The sequence below is a fragment of the Silurus meridionalis genome, chromosome 4 (assembly GCF_014805685.1).
Source record: "Silurus meridionalis isolate SWU-2019-XX chromosome 4, ASM1480568v1, whole genome shotgun sequence".
NCBI classification, from domain to species: domain Eukaryota; kingdom Metazoa; phylum Chordata; class Actinopteri; order Siluriformes; family Siluridae; genus Silurus; species Silurus meridionalis.
Window position 1 is genome coordinate 4,469,141 of NC_060887.1, and position 20,786 is coordinate 4,489,926.

General features: G+C 39.1%; 3 protein-coding genes across 11 annotated transcripts in view; 2 read left to right on the top strand and 1 right to left on the bottom strand.

Annotated features, from left to right (window-relative positions):
- Positions 1–20,786, top strand: part of LOC124384657 (leucine-rich repeat flightless-interacting protein 1-like) — a 794,289-nt gene that overhangs the window by 753,184 nt on the left and 20,319 nt on the right. The gene's annotated exons all lie outside the window — the stretch shown is intronic.
- The window catches only part of LOC124384630, a 131,925-nt gene that overhangs the window by 4,709 nt on the left and 106,430 nt on the right, over positions 1–20,786 (top strand). For 2 of the 9 annotated variants that reach the window (XR_006925427.1, XR_006925425.1), the window contains 5 exons: positions 674–888; positions 1,204–1,688; positions 2,235–2,673; positions 3,408–3,526; positions 6,105–7,344. The gene's annotated coding sequence lies outside the window, so the exon portion shown is untranslated. The other 7 variants (XM_046847642.1, XM_046847641.1, XR_006925428.1 and 4 more) reach the window with 6 other exon arrangements.
- LOC124384463 (RING finger protein 225-like) lies at positions 17,194–19,762 on the bottom strand. The gene is made up of 2 exons (XM_046847334.1): positions 19,747–19,762; positions 17,194–17,869 (listed from the first exon to the last, which is right to left on the bottom strand). Exon 2 carries the CDS (start codon positions 17,854–17,856, stop codon positions 17,194–17,196), a length of 663 nt encoding a protein of 220 aa, XP_046703290.1. The 5' UTR covers positions 17,857–17,869; positions 19,747–19,762.

The following is a 20,786-nucleotide window of genomic DNA, read 5'->3' on the forward strand; positions in this document are numbered from 1 at the left end:
CTTAAAACCTAAACACCATTACTTACGACATTATCCAGGGCTGATCCTAAAATTTGGCTCTCATCAGGCTTTAGACGATGCGCTTTGAGAGCAAACACAGTTATTTCAAAAGATGCACAAGGCATCTAAAAAAATTTCCAAAACCTGTGCTTGACTCTTTCAGAGAGACATCAAATGTTCCAGGACTTCCTTTCTGCTGGGTCAGTCAGTCCTCCAGCATTGCAAATAAAAGATGGCTCAGCATTTTACTTGGAGCTTTACAGTGAGCAAGTTAAAGACACAGTCCTACATTTTGGTTTTACTGAAAGAAATACAAAGATTCCAGTAGATGTTCAGTACAATGGCCTTGCTTACAGGAAGGGCCAGTTTTTTGTCATGAAGTATGATGAGTCAGTGGAGTTTGGTGAACTTCTGCTGATTTTTGTTAAGGATGATTCAGCTTTTCATTTTCTCATGAGAGTTTATGATGCTGAATTTATTTCTTACTACCACATGTACTCAGTAAAAAAGACAGAGTGCAGACTCATCAGTGAACTGATTGACTTGTGGCCATTGTCATCTTATGTGAAAAATGGTTACCAGATTATTCCACTGAAGCACAGCATCTTGTCAGACTGAATGCCTTCATTTCATTGGACCAGAGACCAAACTCTTTGTGTGTGTGTCTTCACAGATATGGCTGAATCACAGCTGCTAAAGAACATAGGGGATGTGATAGCAGGAGTGCTTCGGACCTTCCTGATCAACTTGTTAAGTCCGTTGAAGATACTTTGAAAACACTTGGTGCAGCAACCACAGATAATTTAAAGAACATCACAGAAAACGATTTGCTGCCAGTGTTAAAGCCCATACAAGCACGAAGACTGGATGCTGCCTGGACCCAAAATAGTGAGTATAGAACAATGTCACCACACCACCCAATGGCACACTTGTTAACATGGTGTTAAGGTTAGAATATGAATCTTTATGAGTCTAATGATGATGTGATCATCATTATTTCCTGAATAAATAAATGTTGTTATTATGCAATAGGGGGCTGTTTCAAAAATTGTAATTTTTAAAATGCAATCTGTTAGACAAATTACATTTAGTTTTTACTATTTGTGTAACCTTAATGTCTCCAAATGCGTCTATACAGTGTGTAATTTAGCAAAACAGAAAAAGCATTACTCAATGTTTAATGCTTTCATATCTTCTTTTTAGTCTCCGGGACTTCAACACCAAAATCTGTGCATTCATCTCCAGTGGTTGTCTTTCCCTCTGCACCCTCAATTTCTTCTTTACCAGCATCATCCACCTCTACATCATCTTCAGGAATCTGTACACCATTAATACCAAACTGCTTAGAGCGATTTGAAATCCCATGGCAGAGGCTCCCTGAGGAGTTAATACAGAACTTGGAAAGACAGAAAAGACCAAGTGCAAGACAACGAAGAGAAATGGTGAGGATCGTGGTCTCTGAAATGATGAAGATTTGCAAGAATCCGACCAAACACAACTTCTCAAGCTTCAGACTGAAAGAGGTCAGTCCAGTGTTCGTTTCCAAGAAGTCATTGAGATGCTGCTTCTTTTACTGGCTCATTTTGATGAGAAGGAAGAGCTTCTGTTCCACTGTGTTGAGACGACAAGCCTTGCAGAGGATGTTCAGATGGAGAAAGTGCCACCAACACCCTTCATTATTGTTTGTGGTAAGTAAATAGAGCAACTGTTTTTTCTGATGTAACTGCAATGCTATTGTACTATTGGCTTGTTTAGTTTTGTTATTTCATTTCCCACAATTTGTATCACATTTTATGTAGTCCAGAGGACTTCAATACATTCAGTCATTTCTTCATTCTCACACACATTCACTAGCTTACGTACTGAAACACTGGCTAACACAAGCTCAGAAGCTCAGCCAGTAAGATCATTCATCCTATGATGGATGTAACTATTGAAGATGGATCCTGCCTTAATTGGTAATAAAAAAAGAACTAAATACATTGCTTGATTACATGGCACTTTTATTTAATTTTCCCTTTGATTTCCAATCTTATTGTTTAATAATTACTTTCCTTTTTATGTAATATTTTTATTTGGCACATTAATTACTTTATCAAGCCATTTTTTATTTGTTTACTACCAATATTGGCAGCGTCCATCCTCCAATTTGTTTCAAGTATCTGCATTATATATATAACTGACATTGAAGCCCCATTATTAAACGAATTATTATATTTTATTATTATTCCCAGGTTCCTCCTGCTTCGCTGCTGAGACATTCATGTTGAGCATCGACAAGAAGATTGTCAACGACCACATCACAACCTTCACCTCCGCCATCTGCCTGATGTTTGGCAGTTATTACTGCTTTAACATACACTACCCAGTGGAACTACGATCAACACTGGAGTTTCTCCAACGCTAATATTCTGTTTTTATGAACACCTTTTATGGATTTATCAAACGTATCAATTTGATATCCATCTCAGGTTGTTCATTTTCTCAATCTTTCTCTCACTCTATTTTTTTTTCCATAAAGGTTTCTTTTCCATAAATCCTGAGAGGCACCGAGGTTGAATCCAAGAAGAAAAAAGTGTTCAGTCAATCCCAGAGTCCTCACTCTCATCTCAGACATTGCTGATCATGAGTGGATCTAGTGCTCCCCCTCTTGTTGTGGACAATGTGATAAAGGTGTGTTACAGACTCTACAGATGTTTTTGTTGTTGAAACAATTGTTACACTTCTGAATGTCAGTGAAAAGTTTTTAACAATTTGGAGTTTCACTAAACAAGATTTGTTAAAGTTCCTGTTCATTTTTTTTGCTTGTTAGTTCCAGGAGTTTCTTAGATTATAATTTTCCTACAGTAATTGTGAATTCTAATGATGTAAAAAGGGGCTGCATGTACATCACTAGCTAGCATTTTATAAATCAAACACTTCTGTAAAGTTTTCCTTTTTTTTCAGTTACATGATGCAGTTTGAAGATGTAGAGTTTCAGCTTTACTGCACAGTTCTGTGTGTAAAATAAGTCAAAGTCATTTTTTTCCAGGAATTTATTGAATTCAGATTTTATTAAAATAGAAAAATAGTTTATTTTCCTATAACTGCATTTGCATATTTTAAAATAAAGAACATTTAACTTGTTTGAACATTTTTGTAGTTCAAACAGCAGCAATAACACTTAAAGCACTACACTACAGAAACAATATAAAAGAAAGTTTTCTACATTTCTCTAATGCTGTCGAGTAACACAGTTTACAGGCCTAAGAATGTAACGCTAGCTTCAAAATCACAACCTTGTTTCTGCCTGGTGTAGAACCAGGGACCTTTTGCGTGTGAGGCGAACGTGATGACCACTACACTACAGTAACTACCACAGGGAAAAGCTTCTTGGTCACTGTTTGCACTTTTACATACATTCACAGTTGCAGTAGAGCAGGAGAATGAACCGGTTTGCTGAGAAGTTCAAAACAACCAACGTTCTTCTAGCATGGATTCATTCAGCGATGTTCGCCCCTGCCAGCGTGGCGTTGGTGGTATAGTGGTGAGCATAGCTGCCTTCCAAGCAGTCGACCCGGGTTCGATTCCCGCCAACACAAAACCTTTAGTGATTATGTTCAGTTGCCAAAGTAACAACCTCTAAGCAGTCTTGCTTTTATTTGCTTTCCTTGAACACTTGGCGTTTGTGTATTAGATGGACCCGCCTGTCATCATAGACACCGGCAAAACATTTCAAAATCACTTAGCTTCTTCTTCTTATTATTATTATTATTATCCAACTCTTTTTTATTGATGCATTAAAACAGAAAGACACTCAGGCGAGAAAGACAATGGAACAGTGTTTAATTTAGTCCAACAACAAGAAATTGGTCTCTCTCTTTCTAAGTTATACATATAATTACAATCATGAATGTGAGCATCAAGAACAGGAGAAAGAAAGAAAAAAAAATAATAAAACAAAATAAAAGATTTGCACCTAAGTACATGAACACTCTCTAAGATATATGTTTTCCTTTCTCTTTTCTACATCTACCAAGAAGTCAGGGACAAGGGGAAGAGCTCAAAACGGCTAAACAAAGAGAACAGGATTTTATTTTCCTCTTTCTCTTAAATACAATAAGAATGGTTGCCAGGTGGTGTAAAACTTTTCTGTAATACTAAGTAATGTAAATCTGATCTTTTCTATTTGAATAAACTGAGACAGGTCATGTATCTAATGAGAAGAACTGGGTGGGTAAGGATTCTTCCAGTTCAGTAATATAAGTCTCTTTGCTACTATTAAACAAAAGGCGAGCATGTTTGATTGTGAGGATGACAAGGAGGGATTTGTGGGGTTGAGTCCAAATAATGCTATTAGGGGACATGGTTTAATATCTAAAATGAAGTATTCAGAGATTGATTTAAAAATTGATGTCCAGAAAGAGGTCAAGGCTGGGCAAAGACAAAAAGTATGATAAAGAGTAGCCGGAGCCGCCGACACCCATCACTGATCACTGTATTAATGAATGACGGGCGCATATAGAGGAGGAATGTACACGACCAAGGGCCTTGGACCATTCCTCATCCGTGAAATTATAATTAAGGTCCGATTCCCAGTTACTTTTTATTTTAGAAAGCGATGAAGAGCCTGATTGAACAACGAATGATACGATAACGATAACACAAGTGAACATGCAGTTTTTATTATTGAGAAAAACAAAATCCAAAACCACATGCCCCGTGTGAAAAAGTGATTGCCCCCTAAACATAATATTTGGTTGGGCTGCCCTTAGCAGCAACAACTGCAATCAGGCGTTTGTGATAACTTGTGATGAGTCTGTTACTGCGCTGTGGAGGAATTTTGGTCACTCATCTATGCAGAATTGTTGTAATTCAGCCACATTGAAGGGTTTTTAAGCACAAACCTTTTTTTGAAGGTCATGTCACAGCATCTCAATAGGATTCAGGTCAGGAATTTGACTAGGCTACTCCAAAGTCTTCATTTTTTCTTTCCTTAGCCGTTCAGAGGTGGACTTGCTGGTGTGTTTTGGATCATTGTCCTGCTGCAGAACCCAAGTTCACTTTAGCTTGAAGTCACAAACAGATTCTCCTTCAGGATTTTTTAGTAAACAGCAGAATTCATGGATCCATTTATTACAGCAAGTCTTCCAGGTCCTGAAGCAGCAAAACAGCCCCAGACCATCACACTACCACCACCATATTTCACTGTTGGTATGACGCTCTTTTTCTCAAATGCGGTGTTACTTTTACGCAAGGCGTGATGGGACACACACCTTACAAAAGTTAAACTTTCGAGTATTTTCCCAAAAGTCTTGGGGATCATCAAGATGTTTTCTGGCAAAACTGAGACGAGCCTTTATCTTCTTTTTGCTCAGCAGCTGTTTCAGTCTTAGATCTCTGCCGTGTAGATCATTTTTGCCGTCTCTTTCTCATGGTGGAGTCATGAACACTGACCTTAACTGAGGCAAGTGAGGCTGCAGTTCTTTGGATGTTGTTATGGGGTCTTTTGTGATCTCTTGGATGAGTCGTCGTTGTGCTCTTGGGGTAATTTTGGTCAGCCGGCCACTCCTGGGAAGGTCACTTTTCCATGTTTTTGCCATGTGTGAACAAAAAAGTTAGCACAGTTTTAACAGGGGGGCAAACACTTTTTCACACGGGGCCATGTAGTTTTGGATTTTGTTTCCCCTACATTTAAAATCTGCATGTCGTGTTCACTTGTGTATCTTTTACTAATATTTAAATTAGTTTGACGATCTGAAACATTAAAGTGTAACAAACATGCAAATAAACAGTGTTGGGCGGTAACGCGTTACGTTTTGTGTGTGTAGACCATAACACATAAAAGGGCATTAATGGGAACATTAAAGAAGGTTCTTTAAAAAAGTAACTAAAAAGTTACTTTTAACAGTAACGCATTACTTTTTGGTGTAAATAATCAACAAAGTAATTGAGTTACTTTTTGAATGAAGTAACGAGTAACTGTAACTAGTTACTATTTTTTTGTAATGAGCAAAACACTGCAAATAAATATACACAATGGTGTGAAAAAGTTTTATACCACTACAATAGTATGTACTTGATATACAATGCTATTTTTTCTTTCTTTCTTTGTCTTCCAACAGTCATTTAGTTGAATCTTCTGAGGAGAAGTGGGTTCCACACACCAGCTATCAACCAGAAAAGAGGTTCAAGCAGTCTCCCAACTCAGCACCTGTTTCAGCTCTACCAGTAAGAGTGAAGGGGCTGGATGTTCTCTGGTTCAGGCAAACGTTCTTGTAGTTTTATTATGGAAAATAACCTAAATATATTACACAAATGCTTAACGTATAATGTAACGGTGTGTTTTGGGAAGACTATTTTAAGGAATGTAGTGATATTTTGCAATGAGCTCAGACAGCTAACGTGCTTCATTTGAAGGTCATGTTCAGTTCACTTTGTAAAATTTGAATGAAATGTTTTAAAATACACGATTATTGTGTAAGTTATAGTTATTACAATAAACTGTATTTAAATGGGTTGTGGGTTGTGGAAGGAGTTTATAGAATCTTTAGTATTTAAGTCAAAGAATCATACAAAAGCCATATGATACACAGTCATACACCTAATGCTAATTACAAATGCTAAATTGAGAATTAATCTTTCTTTGTGGATAAATCTTTGCTTGATTTGCGTTAGAGGACGGCTTAAAGACCAGACAGAATCCTCTGCCAGCTGGTCAGTTACATTTCACCGTCCTCGTTCTCCTTTCTGTGAATCAGTTTTGGCTAACGTTAATGCTAAACACGTGATTATTGAGTTATAGTTATAGGGGATTCTTAGCCTTGTTAACCCTGTGGTTATTTATGATCTTAGATGTACAACATAACGTGCTTCACATAACATCCGGTCTAAAACACAGAAAATATATCATCATGTTGAATTATCAGCAAATGTCTAGTATTTCAGAAGCTTAGCGTGGTTGTGATCACCTCTGCTTCACACACAAAAGTGGTCGTAAAACAATAAGGAGAGACAAAAGCCCCATGTGCTAGGTGGCCAAGTTTTTAAATAAAAAAATACAATGAAAGTAAATATAAAGTAACCATATCCTGTTAGAGGGAAATAAATTCCACCATTAGGGTTCTCTTAACTGGTTTCATTGTGTAGTGGTTAACATGATTTTCAAAGCCCTTTTTCTCACTCTGGATATATACAGTTCTTGAAAAGTGGGCAGGGGGACACCGATAACCATTGCAGCCGTCTAAACTGTCCTCTGTAGTCCTCTGATGTCTGATTTTACAGCTGAGCAGAACCAGACAGTTATTAAAGCAACTCCTGTTGAACTTTCTAAGCTGGTGAAGGAAGTACATACTCTGTTAAGCCTTTTTAACAATGGAGTCGATGTGATTGTCCCATTACATGCCCTGAGAGATGGTGGTGCCCAGGAACCTAAATGACTCCACTGCTGCCATAGTGCTGTTTATGATGGTGAGTTGGGGGAGAGCAGGGGGGGTCACTTAAATCCACAATCATCTCCACTGTTTTAAACGTGTTAAGCTCCAGGTTTTTATGACTGCACCATGTCTCTCAGGCCTTCCTTCACTGAAGCAGGGTCGTTGGCTGAAAACTGATTTTCCAGCTTTTTAGAGTAGCTCCTCTCAGCCAATCTATGAGGATCAATGATGAGGATTAATCTTCCTCATATTAATAAATTAATCATGTACTACAGTATTTGAAAATAACTTAACTGAGAATAGAAAGCTGAGGGTACATTGAGTTTCCCAAAACTGGATTGTTGCAATCTGGAAACATGTTACCTGAATCATTATTTATGCTTATTTATGCTGTGCAGGTAATTGTGTGGATCCATAGGTTAGTGGTCATCACATCTGCTTTACATGCAGAAGGTTCTGGGTTCAACTCCCAGTGGGACCATGCAGGTTGTAAACATGAATAAGGTTTATATATTACAAACTGTTACTCAATCCTAAAATAAATAAACAGCATGTTTCTGCATTGTGCTTGTATCAGTAATGGAGAAAAAACATTCCAAAATGGCTCAAGAGCATGTCTCCACTGTGGGTCAAACCCAAACCTTCTGCATATAAAACAGACATGATGACCACTACACTCCAGTATTAACAATCCACAGCATTACAATTGGATGAGTTTATATCTGATACAGAAATAGCCTTAGCAAGTATGCCTTCTGGTAAATCACCTGGACCAGGATACGAAAATCTTAGCAAAAACTCTGACCTGCCGTCTGGAGAAAGTTCTGCCTTGTGTTATTTCACCTGAACAAACAGTCTTCATCAAGAACAGATACTCTTCTTGTAATATTGGGCGCATGTTGAATGTTATATATAACCCATCTCTATCTGACACTTCTTTGGAGGTGGAGGAGCAGAAGGTAGAGGAGCAGAAGGTGGAGGATCAAAAAGAACAGACTGAAGTCCTTTGAACTTTTGGAGACTTTAGAGAATGTGAGAAAATGTATAACTGTGTGTAGATAATCAGGTAAAATCTTCTTTATGAGTGTGACTTTGTTGAAGGTGTTTATGTCTCACCATAAATCTGATTATCACGAATCACACAGCACAACTTACTCAAAAGTCCAATGCTGAATGTTTCCTGTTTTTTTTTTAACCTAAATAAATGTAAATAAAGTGATGAACACACTGGATGTTGTTGTTCTGTAGACAGTCACACTGCTGCTGAATAATCTGGACTGTACTGAGGATGAAGAACGTGTACGAAGCGTTCCTGAGATTTGGGACTGTCCTCACTGCACACGTCATTTATAACTACTGATCCTTACATTTTCCTTCGTTCTCAGTAACTTGGGGTTTCCTCCCTGTACTCAGCTGGAGTATTTTCTGAATGTGGAGAGCTCTGATATTGTGAACCTCTAACACGTTTGATGTGCACTCTTTGCTTTGTGTTTCTGCTCGCTGTCCCGTACAGGTCATGATGGAGAACGGACGCTCAAAAGGCTTCGGGTGTGTGACGATTTCATCTCCTGATGAGGCTCGAGTAGACATCATGGAGATGAACGGCAGGGTGCTGGGCAGCAGGACTGTGTACTTAAGTCCCTCTCAGGCCCTCTCAGAATGTAGAAACCATCTCGCCTTCAAAACCCTGCCCAGACCCAAGACCCAACGCCAACAAGAACATCCATCCACAGAGTGAGTCAAAGCCGTCCGATTAGTTTTGTGTTAAGTGCAGTTAAAGATTTAAAACAGAAGAGAACTATTCATGTTAGCAAAATTTACCTTCTGATTGGATGCTAACATGAGATGATTGTCTGCATCTACAGATGTTCCAGTTGCAGAACCTGGAAAAGAAAACCAGCAGCAGTGGAACAGGCGATTCACACCACAGCCTCTCAGACTGGACACACAGGAACTATTCTGATTCTATTTCCAGTGTGTTTTATAGAGACTTTCATGATCTGGAGCAGGTTTTGGTCACAGCTGTGTTTGGTCACATGTAATAATTGGTTTAATACTGAGTGATTGATCAGTGTGTATTATTAAAGTCAGCAATGCAAACACACACATGCACTCAAACATTGGATGCTGAATTTGTTCTGTTTTCTGTAGAAATGAGGATTAGATCCTCTATTATACCAGAACCAGTGTACACTTGCAGCAAGTTTCTGCTCTCAGAAAATGACCTTTAAATAAAAGTGCTTCATTGTTCATTCACCAGTGAGACCAGAGCGTTGATGATAAAAGAACACCGCTGTTCTGTTTATATTATGGAAAACAGACAGTGCTTGTTATTTCTCATGGTTTTCTACATGAGAGTGATGTAAAGCTCATGTTTTTGCTTTCTGTATCTCCTCACTCACTCCTACAGGTGGTAATGCTTTGGATTTGTCTGATATTCCTCTCTGGATGAAGACACTAATGCCATCAGAGAGTTGAATGGAAAGCTGGTGAGCAGGAGGTCACTGTGTATCACTATGGCTGAGCAGTGGACAGAGAGCAGCCGCCACACCAAGCCCTACCTCCATCCATCCAGGAACATGCAGTGGTTCCATCTACAGCGTAAGTCATACTGTCCTCATAATGTCCTACAAAACTTTACTAAACACACACACTGTGTACCGTCAAACACACACATTATGTAAAGTAACACATCTCTGTTTTTCTCTTTCAGGTCATCGTGCTGTCGTTCTGCTCCACTAAATTCATCATTTTATTTATTTTGCTTTTATTTATTATTTCTTTCTCTTTTTTACAGAAATTGTTTTATTACTGTAAATAAATATGTAAATAACTAACAGTAATGAAGGTGTTTCATTATTGATCATTCATAAAATTCCCTCTTAATACATGAGAACTTTCATTAGAACTGAAAGAGACGGTGCTGTGAAAAGAGAACAGTAATAACAGAGTTGTGTTCGTGAAAACCCTGGAAACAGATCATGTAAATACACTACTCTGACGCTGACACCATTTATTTAATGGATGAATAAAATTGATCTGAAATAAATTCAAATATTTAAGCTGTAATACTGCACTGTATTTAACTTATTATTATTATTATTATTATTATTATTATTATTATTATTATTATTATTATTATATATTGTTATAATTTTAAATGTATTGATAGATTTTATTTTAAAACTTTATATTTTGATGTTTTATTTCAGTTAATACATTTTTTATTGTATTTAATTTGTGTCGGTTTATGTTCTAATCTCTAATATACACTAAAAGCCTTTATATTTATAAATGTGTATTTAAATCACAGATATTACAAAATTAATAATATGTAAAAAGATCTAATATCTACCAAAAAAATCACTCAGTGTTGATTTAAGATGTTTGGACATTTATTCCAGCTCATAAATCCTATAAAACATGCAGCATTAAACATGAACTTCCAGCAGATGAACATCTCATAATACTGTCTGGAAGTGAGAAATGTACAGGTTGTTTTTACTCCATACACATGAACTTACTTTGATCAGAAACACAATCATACTCCAAATCAATTAATCAATAAAGTCAATAAAAGAATCCCAAACTGCTGTGTGTCTTGTCCTCGCTATTAATGACGTCATTAGAGCTCCACTACTTCTAATGACCTGCTGTGACAGTGAGCTCTAATACACATCACACTGCCACCTACTGGTCATTTATGATTCTGCAACATTCATAGAGTCACTCGGGTCAACTTCCGGTTCTCAACTCGGATTCACTCGCTTAATACACAGTTTACAGCCGTTTTTATCTTATTTATGACTGTAATATCGCTCTTCTCTCAGGAACAACAGAAAAGCTGTAAAGACATTATATTTTTTCCGCTCTTTACCTCTGTAATGTGCGAATGCGCATAGTGTCAGGTTAAAAGAGACCGGTCTACGTCACAGACGGAGGGCGGGGCATCTCTCTGTGACGTCACAGTAAGGCAACGTCTATAATTGGAAACGCGTCTCTGTTTCTCTCATTTCCGAGATTTTTGCTTGTGAGTAAAGAGGCATAAACATGGAGCTCTTCAGAAGGTTGAGAGAGATTTTTCAAACCAGAAGATCGAAGAAAACTAAGCAGATTGCTGAAATGAAGGAGAAGCTGGAGCACATGGAGAAAGTAGAGAAAGACTTGGATGCATTTTCTCTTCTAATGTTAGAGAAGATAACAAAAGAGAAAGAAGAGAAAGCCATTCTGCTACAGACGGTGCAAAAGCTGGAAGCTACTTTGGCTTCTGAGCGAAAGCAGCAGGAACAGGACATAACTGAGAGAAGCCAGAGCTGGGCGAGAGAACAAAAACAACTGGAGGAACGTGTTGCTCAGCTTGAGTTTATTTTGGAGCAGACCACCATGAAGCTACAGTCTTCCTTGAAAATCAATGAGGAACAGGAGAAAACTGTAGACTGTGAGAGAGAGAGCTGGACAAGAGAACAAACGAAAGTGGAGAAACATGTTGCTCAGCTTGAGGTCACTTTGGAACAGACCACCATGGAGCTCCAGTCTTCCTGAAAATCCATGAGGAACTGGAAAACTGTAGAATGTGAGAGAGAGAGCTGGAAGAGAGAACAAAAACGACTGGAGGAACATGTTGCTCAGCTTAAGGCCACTTTGGAACAGACCACCATGGAGCTCCAGGATACTCAGAATCACTGTGAGAAAATAAAAATAGTGCAGAGCAGGAGAGATCATTTGATCAGAGAGAAAGAGCGACTGGAGGAACGTGTTGCTCAGTTTGAGCCCACAATGGATTTTAAAGAAAAACAAGAGGATGAAAGAAAGAAAACTAAACTTGACATAGAGGAGAGGAACAACTTACAGCTTCAGACCAACAGGGGGCTCCAGGATACCCAGAATCTCTGTGAGGAAGAAAAGAAGACTTCAGAGAATAAAACTGATCATTATATGAGAGTCCGAGAGCGATGGGAGGAAATTGTTGCTCAGCTGAGACAAGAAAACATTCAAAAGAAAAGGAGAAATAGAAAAAAAAGAAGAAGACAAGAGAAACAGAGAGTCTGAACATGTCTTTTTCCTCTTTCTGTTTCTCTTATGGCTATTATGATAGTTTTACACTTATAGTCAATAGTATAAAGCTGAGTGTAAAGCTATTGTATCTTGTAGATCGTCTCGTCTTTTGATCATTTTTTATTTCTGTCTTTTCAAATCTTTTTTTAATCTTTTTTTAAATCTTGATTTTAATCTTTTTCTACAAAGAGTCACAATAAACACTAATAACAACCATTATTTTTGTCTTCCTTACAAACACCGTATGACCTCCTCATGGATTCTTCCACTTAGTTTATATCCCTCTTGTGGGGCAGGGGGCTGTGGCTCGGGGTCATAATGCTGAGGGGGAGGGAGGTCAGGAGGGAGAGGGGAAACTGGTCCTCAGTGCCACATTGTGCAAAACACCACACACCCTGATAATCTTACACACTTTTTCCGGGTGGTATAGAAGTCTTCCACCTGAGACATCCAGAGCTCCACATCTGCATTTCTGGAGGTGAGGAGCGTCTGAGGGGTGAAGCCTCTGTCACATGTCATATTATAGACTACATCAGGACAATGTTTACAATTTCTACATGTTGTTAAAGTCACCAAGAAGCCAGTCATCACGTCCTGCAGCTGCCTGTAGTCTGTTCCCTACACTGCTATGTGTCAGGATAAAGGAATCATGTGCTGAAGCAGGTCAGTGTGCCACAGTGAAGGGAAACCTGATGTAGCGACTACCCACCTTAATAATAACATCCAAAATGACAGGCATTATGACACTCAGGGGCAGATACCAGACCTATAGCATGAGATTTAATAGAATTATATTATATCTAATGAAGATCTTTGTGAAAAAGTTAATTATATTTAACATTTATATAAAGTATTTCACACAAAAAAAAACATAAAAGTAATAATAGCTACAGAAAAGCTCCTGCTTCCCTCTGTAGCGGGTTTTAAATCCCATTTAAAATGCTTTCAGTGATTCTACATTCTGTTTCTATGAAGTGTTTTCACAGTTTGCATGTTAATTGGCTGTTTGGTGCATTTAAGTGCCTTTTAGGTGAATTTATGAACCACATCTGTCTGGAAAAGACACGTGTCCAAATACTTTTGACCACACAGTGTGTATCAGCTGAAAAGCAGCAGCTTCGGATCAGTCACGTTTCCACTGGGATTCAACTCTGAAATATTACTTTTGATTTTCATTATATGAAATATTTTATATTATATATTTGATATTATTTGTTTAGACTTTTTTCCTCAGCATCGCTTGATTTTCCTCCTGTAGCTCCGAGAGACGCCGTGTTCCAGGTGGAGGATGAAGACCCTCTGCCGGGATGAAGCGAACTGTACGACACCTGGATCTGTGAGTTTCTCTTTAAAACATAGAGTTTATCATTTATTTATTATTGCTGAAAGTATCTCGCTTCTGACACCAAAACTGTTTGATTTTTATCATGCCCAAACGAAACTTAATTCTTGGAGAGGTTTTCCATACGATCTGTTATGCCCGTGGTGCCTTTCTGATATCAGGGAAGAAGAAATACACAGCACACAGAATGCATGTTCTTCCTCTTCTTCTGTTTATTGCAGGTAGCAGAGCGTATTTATACACATACAGAGAAAAGAAACCTGACCTAGTTGTTTCCTGTTTAGACAAGAGGATATACTAGCTGGCGATGTGTGAGTCCAGATAAGACTCCCTGTTTACCTTACAGACTAACATCGATCACATTCAATCACACTAGGAATACCAAACCTAGAAATGATCTCTTTTGTTAAAATTTTGACAACCGTTTTAGCATTCTCTGTCGCACATGCAAATGCTTCTGGCCACTTACTGAATCTGTCAACTATAACCAACATGTATCTCAAATTTCCTACAGGTTGCATATGTGTAACTATGGCCACTTTGGCAGGGAGTTGAACAGCTTTTAAAAAGTCGCCTATAAGATTAAAATGTGCTATGGGATTTCCATCAGCTGTTTTAAAGTCTTTTTGCTTCCATGTTTCTGCAAAATCATGCACAACACCATAAGCATACTTAGAATCAGTGTATATAGTCACTACTTTACCTTCAGACTACTGACATGCTCTTGTAAATGCCACCAACTCTGCAGCTTGTTGATGTGTATGGTAATGATTTAGCTTCAACTATTACATCAGGTAACCTTACAACCGCATATCCACATAAATACACATCATCAGAAGGTTTTGAATATTAACATCTACATATAGACAATCACCCTCTTCCAGGGCCGTATCTAAAAGATCGGGCCTACAAGAGGTCTCTTTTTCAATGTGTTTAAGGAAATCATGTGTGTCGTCAAAACTATCTAAGTCAATATCGTGTAGCAGATCACGCAGAGCTACTACAGCTGAATGCGGCTGAGAAGAGGCTTAATAGTTAAGTTTTCCGTTGCCAAGAGCGTGGTCTCATAACCAAATCTATGTTGCGCTGTCATATGTTGTGTAAAATAGCTGTTACCTGATGTGAGGTGTACAGTATCAAAGGATGTGACAGCACCGTTTTCTCAGCATCCCGGACCATCAGAGCCGCAGCAGCCACTGCACGCAAGCACGAGGGCAACCCTTGTGCTATGTTGTCTAAAGATTTGGTAAGATACGCAACAGGGCGATATCTGTCACCGTGTTCCTGGGCTAGGATCCCCGCAGCCGTACCACCACGTTCGTGCACATATAGGTGAAAAGGGTTAGCATAATTCGGCTGACGAGTCAACAAAACCCTGAGGAAGACGTGTCCAGGTGAATTGACGTCCCCTATAGGTAAATGTGAAAAGCGGCTGCGTCTCTGAGGCCAAAGGGACACTGAAAAAAGCAGAACAAAGATCAATCACAGTAAAAAATCTGTGAGTCGCTGGTATAGAGTTAACAATGGTAGCTACATCGGGCACCAAAGGAGCTAACGGAATAACTAATTTATTAATCTCACGTAAATCTTGTGTTAACCTCCAGCATTTCTTATCTGCCTTCAAGACAGGATTAATCGGTGTGTTATAAGGTGAATGTGTCTCGTTCAAAACATCTTGTGACAATAAATTGTCAATAACTGGTGCAATGCCAACATTCTTCTCTTTCGACAATGGATATTGTTTAACAAAAATCGGACGGTGTGTTTTCATGAGTGCATGATACGGCTTTACCTGGATTAAACCTGCCTCATCTTTGTGAGAGGCCCATAATTAAGGGTTAACTTACCTAAATTTGGTTCATCAGGCAGGACCTCTGTGGCTCAGTTAAGAGCATAAGGACAGAGGAAAAAGACAGTGAGACATTGGTTTCAAAAAACAGAATTTCCATTCTCATTTTATGCATCATATCTCTTCCTAAAAGGTTTAAAGGCGAGTTTGGAATTATTGTAAAGCTATGATAAAAATTAGTACCAGTCGGTGTCACTACAGGCAAAAGGTGAGTTACAGGACATGAAATTGGAAATCTATCTATTCCCTAATAGAACTTCCCCTTTTTTCTAGGACCTCCTCCTTGAGTTTTGTGCTGAGGCTGGAATGCACCACTTCCTGTTGCAGTGCAGAGCATAACGGGTTAACTTAACCTGGAGCATAGCAGAAACATCTAGCAGCATCTAAATCTCTAGGAAAAAGTATCTAGATGTAATACAATTTCACTCCATGATGCCAAATGATCTAAATAAGGATTAGTTCAATAACCGGCACAATTCCTATACATCCAATCTTTACACAGAACAAAGAACAGACACACAACACTTAATACACAGACAATACACACAACACATAACACTTAGATAACAATACAGCTGCAAGGCACCAGGGGATCGAGTCTTCAAACAAAAGAGTAATCCAGTCTCTCCAATTGGATCACAAATTTTGTAAGTTAGGAGAAAAAAAATCGACTATAAAGCCAAAACAAGATTGAAGTCTTTTGAAAAATGTTACAGTCTTTTTAAAATGTCCATTTTTCATTAGTTCCTTTTCGCATTAATTTTTCATAAATCTATTTTTTCGGGCATATAAAAATTATCATGGATTCTTTTGGATACTTCAGACAATATCGCCTGTACTAGACAGACCGTAAAAAACGTCATCTAATCTTGCATCTTACATCTAAGGTGAGGAAACCAATGTCGTGACAAAATCATCCCTCCAAAGGAAATTATCATTAATTCAACAATTAATGCATAACCAAGACACGAACACATATGCAGCCCTATTGGCTGGTATACGGGACAATCCCCGCAAACAAGGAAGTATCTTAAAACTTACCTTGATGCGTGATTTCCCTTTGGATATTGCTGAAAGTATCTCGCTTCTGACACCAAAACTGTTAGATTTTTATCATGCCCAAACAAAACTTAATTCTTGGAGAGGTTTTCCATATGACCTGCGATGCCCGTAGGCCTTTCTGATATCAGGGAAGAAGAACTACAGGGCACACAGCAAATGCTTCCTCTTCTGTTTATTGCAGGCAGCAGAACGTGTATATACACACAGGGAAGAGAAAATTCTGACCGAAACTTGTTTCCTGTTTAGACAAGAGGATATACTAGCCGGAGATGTGTGAGCCCGAAATAGACTCCCTGTTTACCTTACAGACTAACATCGTAAATATTCTATAGACACTGAACAGACAAAGGAATGTGTGTGTGTGAAACTCTGTGAGAAACATCTTAACACTAACAAGTCAAGTCAAGTTTATTTCTATAGCGCTTTTCACAACAGACATTGTCTCAAAGCAGCTTTACACAAATCAACAGTCAAGGTAAATCGTGTGCAATTATGCCAGGCCATAGCTCATTTTTGTGTAAGATGAAAACAGTGATGCCGAGGGAGACCACGATGATAAACAATGCTATCTTCATGATCAGGATGAAGCGGGGGCAGACACCGCTGGGTGGATCCTGTTCCAGCTCAGTGTTGACTTGCTCCCCGAGGTCCAGGCTGCGGTGCTGACGGTTCGGGGAAGGTGGGACAGAGCTGGGGATGCCCTTCAACTGCAGCTTGCCTCTGTTGCGGTTGAAGTGGATGCTGTAGACACGCTGCATGGCCTCGGGGAGGCAGGACAGCACCACGATGTCTGTCGCCAGTTTAGGGAGGCCCAGGGTGGGCACAGGGGTGTACGCTCTGCACAGAGGGCACTGCAGGCTGTCGGGCTGAGAGGATTTTATGTTGATGCGTGCGAGGCACTCCAGGCAGAAGGTGTGGCCACATTGCAGCACTTTGGGTGTGTTGAAGACGTTGTTGAACTGACTGAAACACACGGCACACTCCAGCTCTGGGAGGTCATCATTACAGAAAACCTGGGCTTCAGAGACCTCCATGGTGCAAGACGTGGTGGTGGTGCAGGGTGTTGTGCATGGTGCTGTAGAAGGCGCTGTGGGCTCCGTGGGGCTGTCAGGGGCATAAGGAGAGCGATCCATGTCTGTTCGAGAGCTGAAAATCAAACACACACACACCACAATCTGGTTTATTTGCTTTACAAACACGATTTATTAAATACAGCACCAGTATGTGAGTTTCACATGTGTCCGATTCTTAACCAGCAAAAAGCCTTTCCTACTGTTAATGATACATTTGTTTTGAAATGCAACAACACAGAGTCATGCAAAGCAGCAGAGAGAGCAGGCTGGAGCTGTGTGCATGTACCACATGTGTGTCATTCACAGTGTCTGACCAGGGGTGCAAATATGGGGTATGCAGTAATATGCAGTGCACAGTGGCACCACACCTGGTGGGGAGGTAGAGTTACAGTTAGGGTTAGGGTTAGGGGGGCATTGCATGTAGGGAATTTAAATAAATAAACATGTCCCTCTCCACAAATAGCTGCTTAAAGTGAAATGCGTAATTAACTGCCAAATATTTACCGTCTTCAAGTACCACATTTTTCTCTGAATGTATTCTAGACAAATATATCAACAATGAATTATAAGTACTAAATGTGCACATGCAATTATTATACAGCCATGGTGTGAGATTGTGGAATACTGTCTATGATTGAGTCTGTAATTTCTCGACAGAAGTGTTTTTAAAACTAAACCAATATAAAAACATTTATTCAGCTCATAAATCCTATAAAACATGCAGCATTAAACATGAACTTCCAGCAGATGAACTCCATACATACTGTATTTATACCAAGAGATCTTTACAATTGACACGATCATTGTAGAGGAAAAAGTTCACTCAATTAATTTAATTATATTTTATATATACAGTGGAATCCGGTTATCTCGCCCTCGGTTACCTCGACAACCCTATTAAGTCGACGTTTTTGAAGTGGAACCGCCAAATTCTCGCTTTTTCTAAGCATTTTTTATCGGTTATGTCGACTTTTTTTATGTCGCGGAACCCTAATATCTCGAGCACAAGGGGGGAAAAATTAACGTCAGTTATGTCGATCGGCACTGTGCAGCCACAGAAGAACTCGCGAAAGTGGCGGAAAAATCAAACCTTACAGATACTACAGGTGTCTGTATTGTATACTGGTGAATCTCTGCTGTTAGTAAGTGCACATATGCATTTTTTTGTTAAATGTTATGCGATGAACGGGAGCTGGGCTCCGCTTTAACTCCTTACCGTCGCTCCTTATCGAGAGCCGTGCTCCATACCGGCGCGAGCAGGGTAAGGAGCACGGCTCTCGGTAAGGAGTTGAAGCCGGAGCTTCAGAGAAAGCGGCCGAGAAAGCACCTGCCACGCCCCTTCGGCCGTTCACATTTGAGACTTTTCTGTCCCTCGTTTTGGTTTCGGTTCGTTTTGGATCTTCCGGGTTTTCCGGCCGTGCCGTGCGCCATTCCATTCACAAACTCTCTCTCTCTCTCTCGGCTTATCTCCCCCTCGGCATCGCGGACGTAAGTTTTTTCGGACACTTTGCTTTGTGTGTTTGTGCGGATTACTTCAGCCTGATGGTCATAAGTTTTCAGACACTTAGTTATGTTTTTTTTTTCTTTCCACATGTGGACTAAATGTGAGATGGCACTGTGCAGCCGCTGTTTTTTTTTTTTTTTTTTTGAGCGATCTGTGTGTTTATAATGTTGGAGAATATAATAAAGGTTTGGATGGAGAATGGACGGTGGTTTGTATTGCATACTGGTAAATCTCTGCTGTTAGTAGGTGCACTTATGCCTTTTGTTGTTAACAAACGTATGTACATTTTTACAGCATGACCATCAAACAAATCGCGGCAAAAACACGCCAAAAACACGTGCATGCACATTCTCATTTATTAACGCACATCGTGTACATAAAGAAATTTCAAGCACGTTAATATACTGCCGCCATTTTGATTTTTGTTTATCTCGATCATCGGTTACCTCGATGCTTTTTGGCGACCCCCTACAACATCGACATAACCGGGTTCCACTGTATATATATATATTTTAACTGGTTAATTTATGCATCCCGCAATGCATCACGGGAAGAAATACTTCCGCAAAAGTCTTCAAAAGTATAAAAAAATCAAAGAAAATGACAGTATAAATAATAGAAACATGTTGAATAGAAAATAGTTTGATGGAGAAACTCACAGATGAAACACGATGAATCTCTGGATTGCGCTTCACATCAGCGTTATTTAGCCACGCCCACATCGCCTGTGACGTAACAACCCTTTTCCTCGTTTTAAACCTATAGATGTTACAGGTGTATAATTTACCCTGTTCAATTTACATGTCCTGTTTTAACTCATACAAAACTGTTGATTTGTCATGTTTATACTCATATCTGTGTTTAAAAATGTAGTTACCTGATTAAAATGGGTGCTTCTCTTAAATGCCTTGATAATAGAAGCTGATGTCACTTCCTGTCCTGATTCCTCCTCTTCTCTTTCTTTATTGTAATCTCATTAAAGTGGTGGGTTTCTCCTAAATTTATGAAAAGTTAATTTATTTCGATATGAATTTCTTATATATTATATAATTCTTTTTTTTTTCACGAGACAGAAATGTAAATCAGGGTAGTGTAGAAAAATATGACGTTGTGGCGCCCCCTAACGGTAGCAGCTGAAATAAGAAGACTTTTAAATGTATTTTTCTCACTCAAATCTTTGTGATGTTACTTTATCTATCTGTGTGATTATTCTACACTTTTTGGGTGTATATTTATGAATGTGAGAACACATGGTGATAAGTCTACTACACATTTATTTTTATAGAGAACAATAAGTGAAATATCACCACAGAGGCTGCTGATTTGTTCTGTGTTCATCAGAAGAAACATTAAATACTTCCAGTGAACTGCAGTCTGCTGTCCCGTGTACCGGTGGACAGCGAGAGGTCCAACCTGGAGGACAGTGTGATGGAGTTGGAGGAACGGCTCAGTGAGACACACAGAGAGTGTGTGATCAACACCAAGG